Below are 21,458 nucleotides of genomic sequence, written 5' to 3'. Positions count from 1 at the left end.
GGCTCCCAGACTGTGAGAGGGCACAGGCCAGTTTGAGGGACACTCCCCACCAAGTGCACAAATTTTATGCACCGGGCCTCTAGTTATTTATAATAGCAAAACATTAAAGGCATTATGAAGGGTTTTATGATACTGAGTTGGTTAAGTGAATCAACATATGTTTTATAGCCATGTATATGACACTTATGCAGAATTCTTGATGACATGAGAAAAAGCTTGATATATGAAGTGAAAGAAGGAGAAAAAATTGTACATACAATATGATCTCAATTGTTGACAAGGCCCAGCACAAAAAGATTGGAAGGGAAAAGGCCAAAATGTTCCTATTGGTTGTAGCTAGGGAAAAAATTTCCCGACACATATTTGTCTACTTCTGTGTTTCCTTCTGTACTAGCACAATTTTTTTCCTAAGAAATAAAGTAAAAATGGTGGGCAGAGAGCCCTCTATATTATTTAAAATATAAGACAGTGTGCTGACAGGTTTGGCTCAGTGGCTAGAGCATTGGCCTGCAGACTGAAGGTTCAATTCTGGTCAAGGGCATGTACCTTGGTTGCAGGCACATTCCCAGTCGGGGGGCGGAGGGGTTGCAGGAGGCGGCTGATCAATGTTTCTCTCTCATCGATGTTTCTGACTCTCTATCCCTCTCACTTCCTCTCTGTAAAAACTCAATAAAATATATATTTAAAAATAAAATAAAATATAAGGCAGCATCCTGTTAAGAATTATTTCTGCTCAAGGAATTGTGGGGTTCATAAGATCTTCTAGGCCCCCCTGGAGACTGATTTTTGTGATTGGATTATATTGGGGTGCCCTGAGCTCAGACAAAATATGGCAAGACGGTGTGAACATCGGCTCTGTCTAGACTGGACCTCATTAGGCAGAGGAAACACAACATTAAAAATGCTGGCCAGAAAATTATAAGGACATAAAAATGCTAATATTTATTGTCTGTAATAAAATCACATTTATGGGTGTTCTTTTGGTCTGCTGGGTCATATGTTTCTGCATGTCAACCCTGATTGCCAAGAGAATGTTTGGGAAGACATAAAACTCAATTAAAATAAAAAAGACACACCAATTTGCTTATAGAAAAATCTGAACACAAAACTGTAAAATTTTGCAATGTCCTCTTCTTTCATCTGCTCTCCTCTCTACATATAATGTATCTATTTAGGTAACTTGGGGGGGCGGGGCTTTAACTACATTATTTCAACTCCTACAATTCAAAAGAGGAAAGAGCCACTTTGACTGGACCAATAAGGGCAAACTGTAGGCGGGCCAGTGGTCCCCAGTGAGGGAGATTTTGCTCCCCAGGGAATATCTGGCAGTGTCTGGAATCATTTTTGGTCCTCACAACTAGGGGAGGAGGTCCTACTACTGCCACCTAGTGGGTAGAGGCCAGGGTTGCTGGTCAATATCCTACAATGCCCAAAGCAGCCCCCTTCCACAGAGAATCCGCCAGCCCAAATGGCCACAGTGCCAATGTGTGCTGAGAGTTGAAGGGGGAGAAGGAGTGGTGGGGTGGAGTATGTTGTGGGCACTTCAGGAAGGGGGGTTGGTCAAAGGAAATCAAAGATGAGAATTCTTCTATAATAGCTGGGAGGGAAAGAGCGACTCTGAGAAGCAGAGGCAGAGCTGTTGGCTGTAAGAATGTGTATCAAGCCTAACTGGTTTGACTCAGTGGATAGAGCATCAGCCTATGGACTGAAGGGTCTCAGGTTCAATTCTGGTCAAGGGCACGTGCCTAGGTTATGGGCTCAGTTCCCAGTAGGGGGCATGCAGGAAGCAGCCGATCAATAATTCTCTCTTTTCATTGATGTCTCTCTCTCTCCCTCTCTGAAATCAACAAAAATACACTGAGTGGCCAGATTATGATGATCTCTGAATGCATAATATTCTGGCCACTCAGTGTATATCCTATAGAATAAAAAGCTAATATGCAAATTGTCCCCTCGACCAGGAGTTTGACCAGCAGGCAAGCCGGCCAATTGCCATTGTCCCCTCCCCCTGGCCAGGCTGGCCAGACCCCACCCATGCACAAATTCATGCAATGGGCCTCTAATATATACACTGTATATATACACTGAGTGGCCAGGCTATTATGCGTTCAGAGATCATCATAATCTGGCCACTCCAGTATATATATATATATATATATATATATAAAAAGAACAAAAACAATCGTGCTTCAATCCCCTATCATTCCCATTAGACTTGTGATTCTTAAGCTGGAAACTTCAAGGAAGTCTTGAGTTTTGTGCCATTTGCAGATCTGAGTGTCACATAGGACTGAACAGCCAACTTGGAAGATACTTAGAAAACGCGCTACTTTCTCTTCTTTCCAACGACTGGGGTTGCTATCATGAAGAACAACATACTAAGACTCCTGACTCATGATTGGTGCTGCGGAGGCACACTACTTTTGCTCTGCTGTCATTACTCATCGTGGTTTTACTGGATGGAGCGGCACACAGGAGCCTGAGGGGACTTTTCCTCGTAGAACACTTACAGGGTAAGGCTGGATGACAGTCAGCAGGATCGATTCTTTGCAGCTTCTGTAAAAGAGAAAAACACAAACATGTTTATGAAAGGCACAGGGACAGCGTTCTTTGGGAACGAATTGTGGGATTTGTTGGCGAATGTCACTTGACTCAAAGGGCAAAGCATCCAACAGCTTGGAAGCAGACCTGCAGACCAGAGAGAAATCTGCAATCAAGTGTCCACCCAGGGACACCAGCAGCCCGGCCCGACTGACTGCCAGTTTCCCACTTGGTTCATGTTGGGCAATACGATCTGTGATGCCGAATAGCCCGGTCTTAAAATAAAATCCGTGGAGGGCAGATTGGTTTTAGAAGCTTCAATTCAGTCTTTTTATACTTTCCTCTGCTCTCAAAATTGATTTTCCCCTCCAGATTTTCCTCTGCTGCTTAAAAATTTCTGAGAAATTTTCTGTGAGGGGGATGATAGATTTTTTAAATTCTATCCATTGCTCTAGTTTTGTGGTCAGCAAACTGTGGCTCAAGAGCCACATGAGGCTCTATGGCCCCTTGAGTGTGGCTCTTCCACAAAATGCCAAGGCCTGGGCGAGTCTATTTTGAAGAAGTGGCATTAGAAGAAGTTTAAGTTTAAAATATGTGGCTCTCAAAAGAAATTGCAATCATTGTCCTGTTGATATTTGGTTCTGTTGACTGATAAGTTTGCCAACCACTGCCCTAGTTGGTTTGGTTCAGTGGGTAGAGTATCAGACTGTGGACTTAAGGGTCCTGGGTTCTATTTCAGTCAAGGGCATGTATCTTGGTTGCCAACTCAATCCCCGGTAGGGGGTGTGCAGGAGGCAACCAATCAATGTTTCTCTCTCATTGTTGATATTTCAATCTCTCTCTCCCTTCCTCTCTGAAATCAATAAAAAAATTTTTAAAAAAATTTCTGTCCATTCATTGAACACCGTTATTTTCTCAGGATCAGCATCATGAAAAAAAAAAAAAAAATGGCACTGTAGGTTTTTATGTAAAAGCAGTATCCCAGCCCTGGTTGGTTGGCTCAATGGATAGAGCGTCAGCCTGAGGACTGAAGAGTCTGAGGTTTGATTCCGGTCAAGGGCATGTACCTTGGTTTCAGGCACATCCCCGGCTGGGGCCCTGGTCAGGGCTCATGCAGGAAGCAACCAATCGATGTGTTTCTCTCACATCGATGTTTCGCTCTGTCTCTCCCTCTCCATTCCATTCTCTCTAAAAATCGATGGAAAAATATCCTCAGATGAGGATTCACAAAAAATAAGTAAATGAATAAAATAAAATCTCTCTATATATAAAAGCCTAAGTGACCATTACAACCAGATGACTGGACAACCAGCCAGTAGCTATGACACGCACTGACCACCAGAGGGCAGACACTGAACACAGGAGCTGCCTCTGGTGGTCAGTGTGCTCCCACAGCCAACCTCCCCTGGCCAGCCTACCTCCCACGGTCCCTCCCCCTGGCCGATCTGCCCCAATCAGTCCCAATCACGGGCCAGGTGGAGGGATCTCACCCATGTACGAATTCGTGCACCGGGCCTCTAGAAGAAAAATAAAATAAAAGCAGCATCCCAGGAAACATGACTTCCCATACTGTACTTACTCGGTCCGCAGTAAGGACCCTGAAAACTTGGGAGATAAATATTTCAGACAGGCCCTCATGGGGAAGTATTTTCACAATAGGGAACACTTTGGAGCTAAAGGCAGACCTGTGTAATATAATGGTTTATTTAATTTCCCCCAAGTAACCCAAATCTTTCAAAGAACTCCAACCCTTGGGTGGGGGGAGGGAGGGGGAATCACACTATGGGCTAGAATCGTTTTTCTTTCCTCGTCCCTCTGATCCTTCTTTAGCATGAGGGGGAGGCAGGTCATTTGCCACTTTGCTGAGGAAGAGCCGCCTTTTCCTGCTCTGGGCGGTAATTAATTCCCTGCGTGGTGATTTATTTCTCAAGCAGATCAAGCGGAGGGCATCTGCTGCGGCCTGTTCTCTTGGAGAGGCCGCTGCAAATCGCATCTCCCGCACGAGCCGCCCTGCGGTTTGACCTGCTGGGAGGGAGAATGTTCTACTGACTCCCGGCAGCCAGCAGCGGTGGGGTGGGCCCTGAGGGAGGGACTGGGGAGCAGAGAGGGGGAGAAATCAGCAGACCTGAAAGAGGAGGGCTGAAACTCAAAGAATCCACCCTAGCTGCTTTGGCTCAATGGGTTGCCTTGGCCTGCGGACTGAAGGGTCAAAGGTTAGATTCTGGTCAAGGGCACATGCTGGGGTTGCGTGATCAATCCCCGGGGGGGGGGGGGGGGGGGGGCAGGAGGCAGCCGATCAGTGATTTTTCTCTCGTCATTATTGATATATATAATTGATTTTTTATAATATATATAATTGTATATATAATTGATTTTTTTACAAAGAGGAAGGGAGAGGAATAGAGAGTTAGAAACATTGATGAGAGAGAAACATCAATCAGCTGCCTCCTGCACACCCCCTATTGGGAATGTGCCTGCAACCCAGGTACATGCCCTTGACCGAAATCGAACCCGGGATGGGACCCTTCAGTCTACATGCTGATGCTCTATCCACCGAGCCAAACTGGTTAGGGCTCAATGATATATTTTTAAAAAACCTCAAAGAACTTGAGAAACAGTGAGCACACTTGGGATGATTGCAGGGAGGCTGTTGAGTGGCCCATCTGCTCTCATGAGTTCCCAGCTGCCAAGCACTGGCCGTGAACCCTAGCAAAAGGAGCAGACAGCCAGAATCCCCACTCGATGGGGTACCAGGGCCACAGTGTCCTCTGAGGAGAATCCAGTGGGTAAGATGCATGATCATGCATTATTGGTAAGATGTCAGCACGCGCATTGGCATGAGACAGTATGAAATATAATACCATTTACACAGGCTCAAAATGCCCCCACGAAACAGCATCAATATATTTGTAATAACCCAATAAAAAATGACAGGACGCACACTAAACATATTAGAATGTTTTCTCTTGGGGGAGATAGTAGTGGGTGTGAGCATAAATAAATAAAACCAGAGACCTTGCACGGTCTATGATGCTAATCATTTATGCCGTGAATTTATGACTTTGATGAATTCAACTCTCTGTAGCTGTGATTTTAAAAAATCAGAATTTGAAGGAAGATGAAATTGGGGGCGGGAGGGGGGATCATGTCAGCAAACTTCTAAGCTGTTTAAGGGGAAGCGGCCCTTGGAGAGCTCTAAAATAACCCCTAATTTGCTCACCAAGATAATGGAGAACCAACTCTTTGGGCCTAGCGCACTACAGCTCTCTCCAAGAGAGAAATGGATAAGCAGAAGTATGCAGTGTGGCTCAGTGGTTGAGCACTAATCCAGGAACCAAGAGGTTTCAGATTCAATTCTGGGTCAGGGCACATGTCCCGGATGTGGGCCCAAACCCCAGTAGGGGGCATGCAGGAAGCAGTCAATGGATGATGTTTCTCTCTCTCCTCAATGTTTCTATCTATCCTTCTCCTTCTCTAAAAGTCAATAAAAACATAGAATGAGTGGCCAGATTATGATGATCTCTGAATGCATAATAATCTGGCCACTCAGTGTCTATCCTATAGAATAAAAGGCTAATGTGCAAATTGTCCCCTTGACCAGGAGTTTGACCAGCAGGCAGGCCGGCCAACCATCCATGTTCCCTTCCCCTGGCCAGGCTGGCCGGACCCCACCCATGCACAAATTCATGCACCAGACCTCTAATATATGTGTGTGTTATGCAACACAGCCAAAGAGTCCTATTCCTGGCTGAGTAAGAGGATAGGATACAGATGCTGGTGGTCCCCTGTGTAGTCCTGGTTCCCACCATTACTGAGGGCCAGTTGCTCACCATTCTGTTAGAAATAGAATAATAGATGTCAAACATCGCAGTATGATATCTGTCAGCAGTTTTGGGAATGGGCTTTTATTTGTTTTCTTTCATATCTAAGTAGCTAATTATCACCTGCCAGATAAGAAAAATATACTCCACAGCCCTTTGAGTTCTTAGGAAGCCTACCCCAATTCTAGGGGGAACAAAGATTGAAGCCATATGCATTCACATGTTCCAGGATGCTAACATGGTGCAGGCAGATTCAGCTGAAGCCTCATGCCAATACATGCCAATCACACCTACATGCCAAAGCCAGGTGCTATAGGACTTTCAAAGGAGGCCTTAAAACCCAGAGTTTGGTCCCAGCCAGTGTTGCTCAGTGATTGAGCATAGACCTATGAACCAGGTCTTCACAGTTTGACTCATTGTCAGGGCACATGCCCGGATTGCAGGCTCGATTCCCAATAGGGGGAGTGTAGGAGGCAGCGGATCCATGATTTGCTCTCATCATTGATGTTTCCCTCCCTCTCCCTTCTTATCTCTGAAATCCATTAAAATGTTTTTTTTTTTTAAATAAAACCAGCAAAAGAGAGAGTCCTTTGACTAGATGTAGGTTACAATCTATGTAACATAATCATGGAAGTGACACCCCATCACCTTTGCTGTGTTCTGCTGGTTATAGGCAAATCATAGGTTCCACCTATACTGAGGAGAATATATGAAGCCATGGCCATCAGGAGGTAAGGATCATTGGGGACCATCTCAAATCCTGTCTGCCAGACTAACAGAGACATTCATAACCAATTAAAATATATATCGGGAGTAGTATCCAACCATGAATTCACCACACAGATTTCTTTTGCCAAGAACCTCAGAACAAAGCATTGCTCAGCATACCTTATTAATTTGAAAGTATTTTTCAAAATGTCTATTATATTTATGGCATTAACAGTCTTTGTGTCTACAGTCATTCTCAGCAAATTGCCTGAAACATAAACTAGACTGATTTTGAATGTTACCATTTAATGAATAAATGAAGTTATTTAAATTGATATAAAATATTTTAATGTTATTTATCATGTAGACTGTGAACATGCCTTTTTTCTATTTTCTCTCATCTATAATTATTTGATTATAACCTGCCAGACAAGAAAAATTAACTTCATAATGTTTCGTATCCCTTAGAACCCAGAGCCCTAAGATCCTAGGAGGAAAATAAGATCTAAACCATTTTAAAATAGCTTCACCAGAAAAATTAGAATCGATAATGGATGATGCCACAGTCAAGTAATCAAATAACTTCTTTTTATGAAGGCCTCAAACAGCTAGAGACTTCAAAAATCCAGTTAGAAGCACATTTAGAGAAGTATTATTTCATCAAAAATTCCGAGTGGATTTTCCACTTTTGAGAATACTTTCAAATTGCAGTGCCAATATTTTTAAATGGTTGAGTTTGTTACATGCAACGTTTTAATCCCAGAGTCACATGCTGACCTGCAGGGGAAAATATAGTCTAAGATACCCTAAGCGACTCCTATCAAATTAGCCTGAAATTCCTCTCTCTTCATGCCTCTAACAAAAGTCCTTTCTTATCGTTTTGTGGTGGAGTCCTTTGACACATTTTGGAACACCAGCATCAGTGGCTGCAGGTCATGGTTTGTGTCCCATTTTTAAATTCCATTGGATATGATTCTGTTACAACAAGCAAAGTGATGCGAGGAAGCAGCTCAGATTCTAATGAGGTTTTTGGTATTACAATCCCTTTCAGTCAGCCCTGGGTGGTGTGGCTCAGTGGGTAGGGTATCAGCCTGGGGACTGAAGGGTCCAGGGTTCGATTCAAGTAAAGGGCACATGCGGGTTGAGGGCTCTGTCCCCAATGGGGGGCGTGCAGGAGGCAGCTGCTTAATGATTCTTTCTCATCATTGATGTTTCTATCTCTCCCTCTCCCTTCTCTGAAATCAATAAAAATATCCTATATCCCTAACCGGTTTGACTTAGTGGATAGAGCATCAGCCTGCGGACTGAAGGGTCCCGGGTTCTATTCCAGTCAAGGGCATGTGCCTTGGTTGCAGGCACATCCCCAGTAAGAGGTGTGCAAGAGGCAGTTAATCGATGTTTCTCTCTCATTAATATTTCTAATTCTCTATCCTTCTCTCTGCCTCTCTGAAAAAATCAATGATACTTTAAAAAAAATCCTATATAATAAAAAGCTAATATAAAAATTGACCAAACGGTGGAAAGACCAGTTGCTATAACATGCACTGACCACCAGGGGGCAGATGCTCAATGCAGGAGCTGTCCCCTGGTGGTGGTCAGTGAACTTCCACAGGGCAAGCGCTGCTCAGCCAGAAGCTGGGCTCAGGGCTGGTGAGCCCAGCAACAGTGGTAGGAGCCTCTTCTGTCTCCTGTCTCCTTGGCAGCACTAAGGATGTCAGTCTGACATCCCCTGAGGACTCCCGGACTGCGAGAAGGTGCAGGCCAGACTGAAGGACACCCCCCGCCGCCCCCAGTGTACAAATATCATGCACCAGGCCACTAGTATTAACAAAATAAAATCCCTTTAAGAAATGAAGCTAAAACTCATGTTTCCTTTTTCTTAGAGCAGCATAGCTGGGCACTTTTCTTTAACCGACTTCCCACTCTGTACTTACATGATTTTAATATGGCAATATAATCACATTGGCCTGTGCTAGTGTAGATTTCCCTTCTAGCCCAACTGGATCCCTTGATCAACTCAGAGACTGATTGGAAGTTAACGGAGTTGTGAAGAGCATGGAGATTGCTTCAGAGATTGAGAAGACAAAGCAAAAACAAAATAATTAAAATATATAGGAAATACTTTGTGTCAAAATTCAAGAGATTTTCTTTAACTAAAAAATCCAAATAAGTGAACTGTAAGATTTTAAACTATAAAAGTGGAAGGAATCAACCTATGAAGGCTTAAAGGTTAGACTTTATAAAAAGGCCACATGTAGCCTGGGTGGGTAGGTCAGTTGGTTAGAGCATCATTCTGACACTCCAAGGTTGCAGATTCGATCCCCAGTCAGGGCACAAACAAGAAGCAACCAATGAGTGCAGAAATAAATGAAAAAACAAATTGATGTTTCTCTCTCTCTTTCTCATCCTCAAGTCAATATAAAACAATTTTTAAAAATATATTTTATTGATTTTTTTACAGAGAGGAGGAAGAGGGATAGAGAGTTAGAAACATCCATGAGAGAGAAACATTGATCAGCTGCCTCCTGCACACCTCCTACCGAGGATGTATCCAGAACCAAGGCACATGCCCTTGACCGGAATCGAACCCAGGACCTTTTAGTCTGCAGGCTAACGCTCTATCCACTGAGCCAAACAGGCCAGGGCTAAAACAATTTTTTTTTTTTTTAACCAAAGACAAAATCTAGATGTAATTCAGGGCTATCTATGAAAGAACTTTGTAAGCTGTGAAATGACATTCTATGTAATTTCAAAGCCTGTTGTGCAGAATTTTCATTTGGAATGACAGGTGATTGGGACCTTACTTGTAAGGTCAATTCACACAAACATAAGATTCCTTCTGCTTGCACTTCAGAGTTCTCCAGAGAGATCAGGATCACACTCCTTTTTTTGCAAGCTAGTGCCTCTCAGGCCTTCAGCTCTCTGGGGTGGACAGCCACCGGTGATGGAAAAAGGACCCGTTAACAGCATTTCTCCAATGATGCTTTGCGGCATTCCTGGGGGATCGCGAAGCCACAAGGGAAGGATGCCTTCGATTTTCCCATCTGAAACTGGAGGTGTGAAAAGTGCACAAAACTTCTTGTGACTGATAACCGGCTGTGGCACGGAGCCAGCCTACTCAATGCCGGCAAAGCCCTTCGTTTGTAGAGACGCTGCCACAGGACTGCTGGGAATGGAGGTTTAAGGCTTCGTCTTGTTGACCTTCCCAACACTCTGAACAGCTCATCATTATCCACTGGACCAACTCCCAACAGATACTGAACTCATTAGCTGGAGAGAATGGGAACAGCTAGCAAATGGCCAAACATTCAAACATGGTCAACACGTTCAAGCTGTATCATTCCTTCCTGATCTTGTGACATGTGTATCTCTTTAATTCAGTGAACTCCAATACCCTTCTTTACCTTATCCTTTAACTCTTCTTAGTGTCCCACTGAGCTGCTTCTGTCCTGCTGGCTAAGGGAACAGGATGCAGTCCATCCCTACATGTTGGCTCATCTGCACACACATTCTCAAGTGCATGTGGAGACAAGTGCTCTTATGACTAAAAGGTATCATGCTGAACAAATGATCAATATCCACTGAGTAGCCAGATTATGATGATCTCTGAACACATAATAATCTGGCCACTCCATGTCTATCCTATAGAATAAAAGGCTAATATGCAAATTGTCCCCTCCACTAGAAGTTTGACCAGCAGGCAGGCTGGCCGACCACCCATGTTCCCTCCCCGTGGCCAGGCTGGACAGACCCTACCCATGCACGAATTTATGCACTGGGCCTCTAACATATATATACACACACACTGAGAGGCCAGATTATTATGTGTTCAGAGATCATCATATTCTGGCCACTCCATGTAGAAGACACCAGAATGGTACTGGGGCAGCCCTGGTAACACCTCCTAGTGTAGGGCACATCATTGGTTCTTAAAGGAGCTTCTGTTTCTCGTACAGTTTTGGGGAAACCACACCGCCTCATTGGGATTCATCTTCTTCATCTAGAAGAGGAAGGCACTTGTACTAAATTAGCAGTTGTCACATTGTGTTCCACGGAACGCTTCTCACCTCTTCTGAGATGGGGAGACCCTGGACACCCCTATGTCCTTTCAACCAGGACCCCCACTGCCTGTGCACTGGGACTGGGGTTAGGGCTCTGTGGAAGAAAGAGATCCACTGTGAGAAGCAGGTAGGAAAACCCATGGTCAGGATGCTTGCTACTGGTTCATCCAATTGTAACTGGCCTCTGTCTGCAATTCTAAAGCACATTCTGAATTTCCATAAAGGCATCCAGCATTCTCTTCCAACTTGAACCTACTTTCCTCATTGAAAAGCAAAACTAAAAGTTTTATTGGAGTTGGTTATTTTTATATATATTTTTAAAAAATATATATATTTTTCTTTATTTCAGAGAAGGGAGAGGAGGGGGGGGGAGAGAGAGAGAGAGAGAGAGAGAGAGAGAGAGAGAGAGAGAGAGAGAGAGAGAGAGTGTAGAGAGAGATTTAAACTTAAACAATGAGAGAATCATTGATCGGCTGCCTTCTGCATGCCCCCTAAACTGTGGTTCAACCCCTCAACCCAGGCATGTGCCCTTGACCGGAATTAAACCTGGGACCCTTCAGTCCAAAGGCCAACACTCAATCCATTGAGCCAAACCGGGTAGGGTGCTTTTTTATTTTTTATATTTTAAGAATGACAATAATATCACCTCTATTTTATATTGCAAAGGTAGAACATTTCAGTAATAATCACAACACCCTAGAGTAGGGGTGTCGAACTCAATCAGAGAAGGGGCCAAAATCTAAAATCCAGCCTAAATCGCGGGCCGAATGGTTTACTGAACAGTCATAAACTGTCATTGTGATGGAAACGCAGTGGAGTGCAGTGATGACAGCGCGGTGCGGGCCACATTGCAAGGCCTGGCGGGACGGATTTGGCCCGCGGGCCTTGTGTTTGACACATGTGCCCTAGAGATAGGCAGTAACATTATTCCACTTTTACTGATGAGGAAATGAGGCTCAAATAGGCTACAGCACTTGCCAAAAGTCACATGGCCAGAAAGTGCAGGCTGCTACTTGCCTGACCCTAGCCTTTGGACTCAGACAATTGAATGGCTTTGACCAGTGGAAGAAGCACAGAGGAGATCTGACTGTGTGAATAGCTTTGCGTGTTCCTGCTTGCCCATCCTGCTGTGTTGCCATGTCAACACACCCTGGCTGGCACCCTGGCCCCAAGAGGATGACAGACCTATGGACTGAACCTGAGCCTGATCTTCAGCTTTCAGGCAAATCCCAATTTGATAAGCAGAGTCATCCCAGCCAGTTTTTAGACGCATGAGAAAGAAATACTTATTTCCAGACAGAAAAAGACAAATATTGGCCTGGCTGGTGTGGCCCAGTGGTTGAGCGTCGACCTATGAACCTGGAGGTCATGGTTCAATTTCCAATTCCCAGGTGGCAGGCTCCATCCACAGTGTGGGGCATGCAGGATGCAGCAGGTCCATGGTTCTCTCTCATCATTAATATTTCTCTCGTCCTTCCTCTCTATAAAAATATATAAAAAAAGACAAATATTATATGATTCCACTTATATGAAATAGCTGGAATAGGCTGGTTCATAGACACAGAAAGTAGATTAGTGGTAACCAGAGAAGGGGTGGAGGAAGGATCAGAATTTTCTCTTAATGGGTACAGAGTTCCAGTTTTGGACAATGAGAAAGTGTTGGAAACAGGTAGCGGTAATGGTTAGGGCAGTGGTCGGCAAACTCATTAGTCAACAGAGCCAAATATCAACAGTACAATGATTGAAATTTCTTTTGAGAGCCACATTTTTTAAATTTAAACTTCTTCTAACGCCACTTCTTCAAAATAGACTTGCCCAGGCTGTGGTATTTTGTAGAAGAGCCACACTCAAGGGGCCAAAGAGCTGCATGTGGCTTGCAAGCTGCAGTTTGCTGACCACTGGATTAGGGAAATGAATGCCTCTGAATCATACACTTCCAAGTGGCAAGTTTCATGTTATATATATATTTTACCACAATAATAAAAAAAGAAATGCTTGTTGTTATTAGCCACTGAGATCTTAGGGTTATTTGTTATGAAGCAACAGCTGACTGATACAGCTTCTGTCTAAATGAAGGGCAGGCATTTGAGAGAGAGAAGAATGAGAATTTGGTTTAACATCAACTATGAGTAGAAGAAGAAGGATGAGGGGGAAATGTCAGATTCAACACATGCCAAATGAAATCTCTCCATGTTAAAGATAAATCAGGTCATGGGCCACAGAAAAATGGGATGGTGGCAGCCATGAAAAGAGACCCATTGCCAAGTGGCTGGTACCATTCCTGGGTCATTTCCATGGCGGCACTACTGTCAGGGGCATGTGTGATGACAGGAGGAACTCAGTGAGCTGGGAACAGCTTTCAAACATTCACAAAAATCTTGAAGCCAACCACAGATTTGGAGACTGAAAGACTGAAAGAGATTAGAAAGAGACAGGTAGTGTCATCTGCCAAGCTGAAGCTGTTAGAAAGAAGAGTTCACATCCCGAGTCGATTCTTTAAAAAAAAAAAAAAAATCACATTCTTATGCAATTCAAATCGATTTGCTTTGACAGGTGCTTGCCTTTCCACTCTTAGTTCAGAAGCTATTTAAGATGGATGGGCTTTCTCTTAGCTCTTCCTTCACCTCTGTTCCTCAGTCTCTTATGCTCTCACAATATAGCGATTCAATGTGGTTTTAAATGAAAACACTGAACAGAGGGCCAGAGAGTGTAGTGGGATGTGTGGCCAGACCACAAATGGGGGGTATCAGTTGAAGCCTTTTGTTGTTGTTATTCATCCTCACCCAAGGATATTTTTCCACTGAAGTTTAGAGAGTGGAAGGGAGGGGGAAAAACACACAGAGAAAAACATTGATGTGAGAGAGACACATTGATTGGTTGCCTCCTGCATGCACTCGGACCAGGGCCGGGGATTGAGATGCAATCGAGGTACATGCCCTTGAGTGGAATTGAACCTGGGACCTTTTGGTCCACTGGCTGATGCTCTCTCCACTGAGCTAAACCAGCTAGGACTAGCACATAATTTTAATTGGTTCCAAATCCCTTAGCCACAGAGAAACTTTTGAAATGACTTTGCTTTCAGAGTACGACTGTGGTAGAAAGATCTTAACCTTTGGAGACAAAGAGATACTGAATTCTGTTTCTACTTCTCTCTATGATATCAAGTCAGTTATTCAACCATTCCCATTTAGCAATAATTCTACAAATAATGGTGGCCATTGATATTTGGGGAGCGATATAATTTCTATATATAAAAGCCTAAATGACCAAGCAATCAAATGACCGTTTGCTATGTGTGCACTGACCACCAGGGGGCAGATACTCAATGCAGGAGCTGTCCCTTGGTCGTCAGTGCACTCCCACAATGGGAGCGCTGCTCAGCTGACTGACCGGCACCAGATGAAGGCTCATGGTTGGTAAGCGCTGCTGGGGACTGACTGGGCATGAGCCCTGGCAGGCACAGTGGGGCTGGGATGAGCAGGAGCAGCAGGTGGTGTTGCACTGCTGGTTTCAGCCAAATCCCCACAGGCCATGCTGAGGGACCCCACCAATGCAGAAATTTGTGCACCAGGTCTCTAGTGTTCTATATTATTGCATGGGCCTTTGGAGCCCAGCAATCTGGTTTCCAATCCTGCTCTCCACTCACTGGCCTTGGCCTTGAGGACAAGATACTCAGTCTTTCTAAGTTCCAGGTTCTTTATTTGTAAAAGGAAAATAACAGCACTTATCTAACTGGGTTATTCTATTAAGTGACATAATGCTTGTAAAATGCTTCGTAGGATTCCTAAGCTATAACAAGTGCCTAATCTATGTTACTAATCAACGGATGAATGTGTTGGCGTTAATAATAACAATATTAACAGAAACGAATAAAGCTTCTTTAGATGCCAAAGGGAGAAAAAGTGAAATGAGATGTTAGCTAAAGGTCTCAGCAGTAAGCGATGTGACTGCAAAATGAAAATGACAATAATGAAAATAATAACAGTCCTCTTTGGAGCACTGTTGTGAGAACAAATTATAGATGGGTGAACTGCTTTTAGTGCCTTGGGAGAGAGGTATTATGTAAATTCAAGTTCTTTCGCTTTTCATTATTTTCCCTTGAAGACTGCAAAAAAAAAAAAAATATTAGTGGGTGGCTGAGAACAGGGACTGAGGGAGGAGAAAGGGAGAGAAAAGCATTCAAAGAGGAGGGAGGGAGGGAGGAAGGGAGGGAAAGAGAGAGAGAGAGAGCGAGCGAGAGCGAGCTGTCTTCCTGGCCATTGCATTTGCTTGATAACCATCACCTACCTAGCCACACAGCTGTATAAGAGGTGGGGTGAATATGTGAACCTCCCCACCCTCTCACTCTTGTTCTGGCCCTCTGGTAACCACCATACTGCAACTGTTCCTTTAAAGTGAACATTTCAGAAGACAAGGCTGATCAGTTAAAAAAAAAAAAAAAAATCCCATCTTGGCCGAAACCGGTTTGGCTCAGTGGATAGAGTAGTGGCCTGCGGACTGAAAGGTCCCAGGTTCGATTCTGGTCAAGGGCATGTACCTTGGTTGCTGGCACATCCCCAGTAGGGGGTGTGCAAGAGGCAGCTGATCGATGATTCTCTCTCAATGATGTTTCTAACTCTCTATCCCTCTCTCTTCCTCTCTGTAAAAAATCAATAAAATATATTTTTTAAAAATTCTCATCTTGGATATGTCTGACTTTGTCAGGTGAGATGACACTGCGAGGCTTATGGAGTTCATGACAACCATTACTCAAACTGTATTTCAAATTAATTCATTCACTAGCCAGATTTGGGGAAAATAGTTTTGTTTTTCTCCTCCTCCTCCTTCCCCAACACTCCTTCTCCCCTCGCCTCCAATCTCCTTTCTCTCTGTTCTGTTTGGAAGCAATCTGAACCATCTACTACCCTGTTTCCCTGAAAATAAGACAGTGTCTTATATTAATTTTTTCTCCCAAAGTTGCACTAGGTCTTTTTTTCAGGGGATGTCTTATTTTCGGGGAAACACGGTAGGTATTCTGTTGATCAAGCTGCTTCCATTCTCAGAACACTATGATTTCCCACGGCATCTCACATTCCAGGAAACTTCCTCATTTTTTTCTCCCAACAGGGGACACTCCCAGTAGCTTTCCACTGATCTCCACTTACATCTCAACTGGAAAGACCACTGAGATTCATTCCACAAATGTGCGACAAGCCCCTACGGTGTGTCAAAGATGGTTCTAGGCTATGAGGATGCACCAGTGAACAAAACAGAAAGGAAGCCCTGTCCTTTTGGGCGGCCACTCTGTGCAGTCACCTGGGCATTTGAGCAGAGGATGCCCTGGCTGGCTGGGTGTGGGCCTGGGCAGCCCTTCCCACCCTCCAGCTGGCTATGTTCTCATCCGGAGCTGCAGAAGCGGGACCAGACCTCCCATTATATGCTTCCTCCCAGACACCCAAAGCCGTTACCCTTTCAGCTGACGAGTCCCCTTGCGTTAATCAAGCTGCTCTGCCCACATCAAAGTGTCCTGTCCCTAAAGCTTCCTATGCCCTTTTCTCTAACAACCTTCTCTCCTCACAGTCCTCTCCAGGAGTCGCTCCTTTGAAGTCTTCCCACATCAAACCATCTGCCTCTAGACCTACGGTGTCCATGGCAACCTTTCCCAAGAAGGGACAGCTCTGCAGGGGCAGGTGGGGGGCTCTTACTCTCAGAGGAAAGAGGGGACAAGTGGTGACAAAGTGAGAAACAGATGCTTGACTACCTGGGGCACATGTTTTTTGGTTTTATTTTTTAATCAGAAGGCTACTTTGCAGTAGGGTGTTTTTAAAAAACAAAACAAAACACACATATATTCTTATTGATTTCAGAGAGGGAGGGGTAGAGAGAGAGAAAGAAACATCAATGATGAGAACCATTGATTGGCTGCCTCCTGCATACTCCCAACTGGGGAACAAGCCTGCAACTCAGGCATGTGTACTTGACTGGAATCGAACCTGGAACCCATCAGTCCACAGGACGATGCTTTCTGTCCACTGAGCCAAACCGGCCAGGGCAGAATCCCCTGCTTTCCAATAAGGACCTAAGAAATGTTGGTGGGTGCGTCTCTTGCAGCTGCTGAGGGAAAATAAATATTACGGTGACCACAAAAGCCCCACAACTATTTTGAACCCTATATCAGTGGTCGACAAACTCATTAGTCAACAGAGCCAAATAGCAACAGTACGATTGAAATTTCTTTTGAGAGTCAAATTTTTTATTCTTAAACTTCTTCTAATGCCACTTCTTCAAAATAGACTTGCCCAGGCCGTGGTATTTTGTGGAAGAGCCACACTCAAGGGGCCAAAGAGCCGCAATTTGCCGACCACTGCCCTATATTGTATGTCCTCAAAGATGATCTCTGCATAGTGTATATGGCTACAGATTTAATTCACATCTGAGACATTTTAGTCAATGGTCTGATTTTATTTTAATGATGAAGCTTGAGATGAGCTCATGCTTATATATAATACTAAAGGCCTGGTGCACAAATTCGTGCACAGGTGGGGTCCGGCTGGCCTGCCCTAGTGGTGGGGTAGGGAAGGGATGCAGGAGGTTGGCCAGTTGGCCTCACCGCTGATTGGGATGGGGGCCCAGCCCATCCAGGAGGAGGAACCATGGGCGGTGGGGGCAGGGGACAATTGGGGCCCCAATCAGGGCAGTTGGCTGCTGCAGTGCACTTTATACTGGCTGGTCATTCTGGTCGTTCCGTTGTTTCAGTCACTTGGCTTTTAGATAGATAGATTATATGTAAACTCGTCAAACATAAAAACAAGGCTACACAACCACATGCATATTTGCCAAAAAGCGAACACTCTAACCATTTCTTTTTTGTTTATTTGTTGTTGTTAATCCTCACCCGAGGATGTTTTCCTGTTGACTTGTAGAGAGAGTGGAAGAGAGTGGGAAAGACAGAGAGGAATATCGATGTGAGAGAAACACATTGATTGGTTGCTCCTGCATGAGCTCTGACCAGGACCTGGGCTGGGGAAGAGTCAACAATCAAGGTACGTGCCCTTGACCAGGACTGAACCCAGGACTCTTTGGTCTGCAGGCCAACCCTCTATTCACTGAGCCACACCAGCTAGGGCTGCTCTGACCATTGCTTTGTGGACCAATGACACAACTGCTCCAAACACTGGAAGTGAAAAGATTCCCTGTTGCTGGTTTTGTGTCACAGGCAATAGTTCAATTGAGTTAAACCCATGTGATGATTCCTATGGCAGGCCACATAGTTTATCAAAAAATCGTGATTTGGTTTTCAATGTAGACTCCATGACTCAATAACAGAGAATGCTGAGCAACCTAACCTTATTACTCAACTCGGTTATTTCTGCCAACTACTGTTGGCTCATGTCATCGACACCACCTCCCACCCAGTGCTCCAGCTAGAAATCTGACGGAGTCTCTTCAACTCTGCATCAAATACACCGCCAAGTTTTGCTGACTCGCCCTCTCTGACACTTTGCTCTGTCCCAGGACTCCTCAGGTCCAGTCTCCTAGCTGTTACTTCTCACCTGGATTCGTTCAAGAACTTCTAATGGCTTCTCTGTTTCCACGCTTGCCTCCAGGTTCCCTTCTCCACACGGTGGACGTGGTGTATTTGAACATGTGAGTTGAGTTATTTTACTGCACTGCTTCAACCCAGCCAATGGTTCCCTCTCTTTCCTAGAATAACATCCAGACTTCCTATGTGGCTTAGCCTGGGGGTCAGCATATTCTTTATTCTGTTAAGGGCCAGATAGAAAATATTTCAGGCTTTGTGGGCCAGACAGTCTCTTGCTACTATTCAAACTCTGTAGTTGTAGCACCAAAGTAGCCACTGACACTCGGCTGGCGTGGCTCAGTGGCTACATGGAACAGACTATCAAATCTCAGAGGGAAGGCAGGCAGGGTGGGTGGGTGGGTGGGAGGTAATCAACCAAAGATCTTGTATGCATATATGCATGACCCATGGACACAGACAATAGGGTGGAGGTGGAAGGGGTCAATAGAGAAAGAAAGGGCACATATGTAATACTTTCAACGATAAATATTCAAAAAAGATTAGCTTGATACATTTGGTCAAATATTAAATGAACTCAACCCTAATGCCTTGGCAGGGCCAGACCAAATGATTTTCCGGGCCTTATTCAGCCCACGGTCAGACGTTCCCCACCCCTGTAGGGGACTTTTGTGCTGGTTACATATGTCAGGCACCCAGGGAAGTGGCTGAACTCAGGCTTATCTCGTGCATTTGGCTCTCATCTGCACAGATACAGTCCTAATGGATAGGATAATTTCTTTAGAACACTCTCCACTCTTTTGAATGGCATTCAAGCGGTGGGGGATCTATAGCCCCAGTCAGAACATGCAGACTACTTTAGCTGCATATTTCTAATCCAAGTTAAAGACGAAAAAAGCATGGTTTTCTCTTAAAAGCAGATGCTTTTTTTCCAGCTCAATCAATTTATTCTCAAGTCCTTCTTTAGAGATAATGTCAGTGAATGTGGAATGCTGGGCTAGAAACAAAGGCTGGGTTAAGGACAAGTGGTCTCTGATATTTGAGTTGATGTGTTTCTAGAACACACAATAGAACTTAACTGCTTATGCACCTTCGTCTCCTTAAGATGTCCTTGGCAGCTGAGATGTGGCAAAAAAAACCCCTCAGGCTACTGCGTCTGTCATTGCCTGAAAGTATGGAGGGGGCAATGAGACATAAAGCCCCTGGGAAGTGACATCCCACAGGGGCAGTCCCTCACCAGTGACTGTCATGTGGTGGGGGAGGAGTGCAAATGCGCCTTCTCTCTGCCTCTGATGGGACCACCATCAGGTGACACCTAGAAGCTATCGAACCCCTCTGTTGGTTGCACCTAAGTTGCCCACATGGCACTTGCCTCGCATGGCTGCTGTGTGAAGCCACTTGCAATGGATCCTCATCTCAGGGCCAGGTTCTTGGAGCAAAAGCTAAGATAGTGAGTCAGTGCTTAAGGAGGACAACTGGATTCTCTTCATAAAACATCACTTCAGTCTCATTCTCAATGGGCATGATCTGGGTAAACTTTCTTTAAAAAATATGTTTTTATTGATTTCAGAGAGAAAGGAGGAGAGAGAGAGAAACATCAATGATGAGAGAGAATCATGGAGCAGCTACCTCCTGTACGCCCCACACTGAAGATTGAGCCCACAACACAGGCATGTACCCTATCCGGGAATGGAACCACGACCTCCTGGTTCATAGGTCAATGTTCAATCACTGAGCCATGCTGGCCGCGCTGGGTAAACTTTTGTGGAAGGTATGCATAGGCAAGTCCAACTTACTGGACAAGTTTAAGTCAATGCCATTCAACAATTTCTGAGCTTGCAAGAGTAGGAAGAGAAACTCCAAGTTCTTGGAACTTGCAAATAAATAAGAAACAGACCAGGTTAAAAGGCAAACCTCCTATGTGAAGGCCATACTGGGAACACTTTTTCTTTATCAAGACATATTGAAATAACGATCATTTATAAGACTCATTCTTTGAAAAGGATGACTTGAAATGTTCTTTTCAAAGGAATAAATGCCAATCTGCATTAGTCTTACATAAAGATTTCGCCCAGCAAAGAGGCAATTACAGCCTGACAGATGCCTAAAATAGCCTTGATTCTGTTGCTTTTTCGATCCAGAGGTGGGCAGATACCATCCTGGTGCCTCTGAATTACAGCTTATGAAACTTGGAAGAAAGAAAAAGATCTATCGAACCATCGTGTTTAGACGATACAAGCCTGATGACTACCTTCCCCTCCTCCCTCCTCTCTTCACTGTCCCTTAAGCAAAGGAAAAGGCCAAATTCACTTCTTCAATGGCCATGGCCTGAGCCCCTTCTTGTGTCAACAGTGGTACTGCCTGGCTCCTGCGTGGCCCTCGACAATGGTTCTCAGATGCTGTGTCACTTGCCATCCAGGCCTGACGCTGGGCTCTGTGCTTCTCTGGGAAAATGCTACACTGCATTGAGCCGCCATAGCCTCATTCATAGGGTACAGAGAACCTTTTCTGGCCCAGCTGGTGTGGCTCAGTGGTTAAGCATCAACCCAGGAACCAAGAGGTCACCGGTTTGATTCCTGGTCAGGGTACAGGCCCAGGTTGTAGGCTCGATCCCCAGTGCGGGTCATGCAGGAGGCAGCCGACCCATGATTCTCTCTCATCATTGATGTTTCTCTCTCTCCTCCCTTCCTCTCTAAAATCAATAAAAATATATTAAAAAAAACACAAAACTTTGGCGTTCATCTACTAGTAAAGGTGAAAGGCACGCTTTCCTTGTATGTATTGATCATGGAGGACACGCAGCATAAA

At 44.6% G+C, this 21,458-nt stretch overlaps 1 protein-coding gene across 2 annotated transcripts in view; it reads right to left on the bottom strand.

Annotated features, from left to right (window-relative positions):
* Positions 1-21,458, bottom strand: part of FRMPD4 (FERM and PDZ domain containing 4) — a 422,856-nt gene that overhangs the window by 44,367 nt on the left and 357,031 nt on the right. For both annotated transcript variants that reach the window (XM_036439810.2, XM_036439813.2), the window contains exon 5: positions 2,511-2,556. In XM_036439810.2, coding sequence (XP_036295703.1) covers positions 2,511-2,556 — 46 coding nt within the window. The remainder of the gene's footprint in view (positions 1-2,510; positions 2,557-21,458) is intronic.

This window comes from Pipistrellus kuhlii, unplaced genomic scaffold, assembly GCF_014108245.1.
Source record: "Pipistrellus kuhlii isolate mPipKuh1 unplaced genomic scaffold, mPipKuh1.p scaffold_m20_p_16, whole genome shotgun sequence".
NCBI lineage: Eukaryota > Metazoa > Chordata > Mammalia > Chiroptera > Vespertilionidae > Pipistrellus > Pipistrellus kuhlii.
The sequence above is the reverse complement of the archived record's forward strand: the minus strand, read 5'-3'. Positions and strand labels throughout refer to the sequence as shown.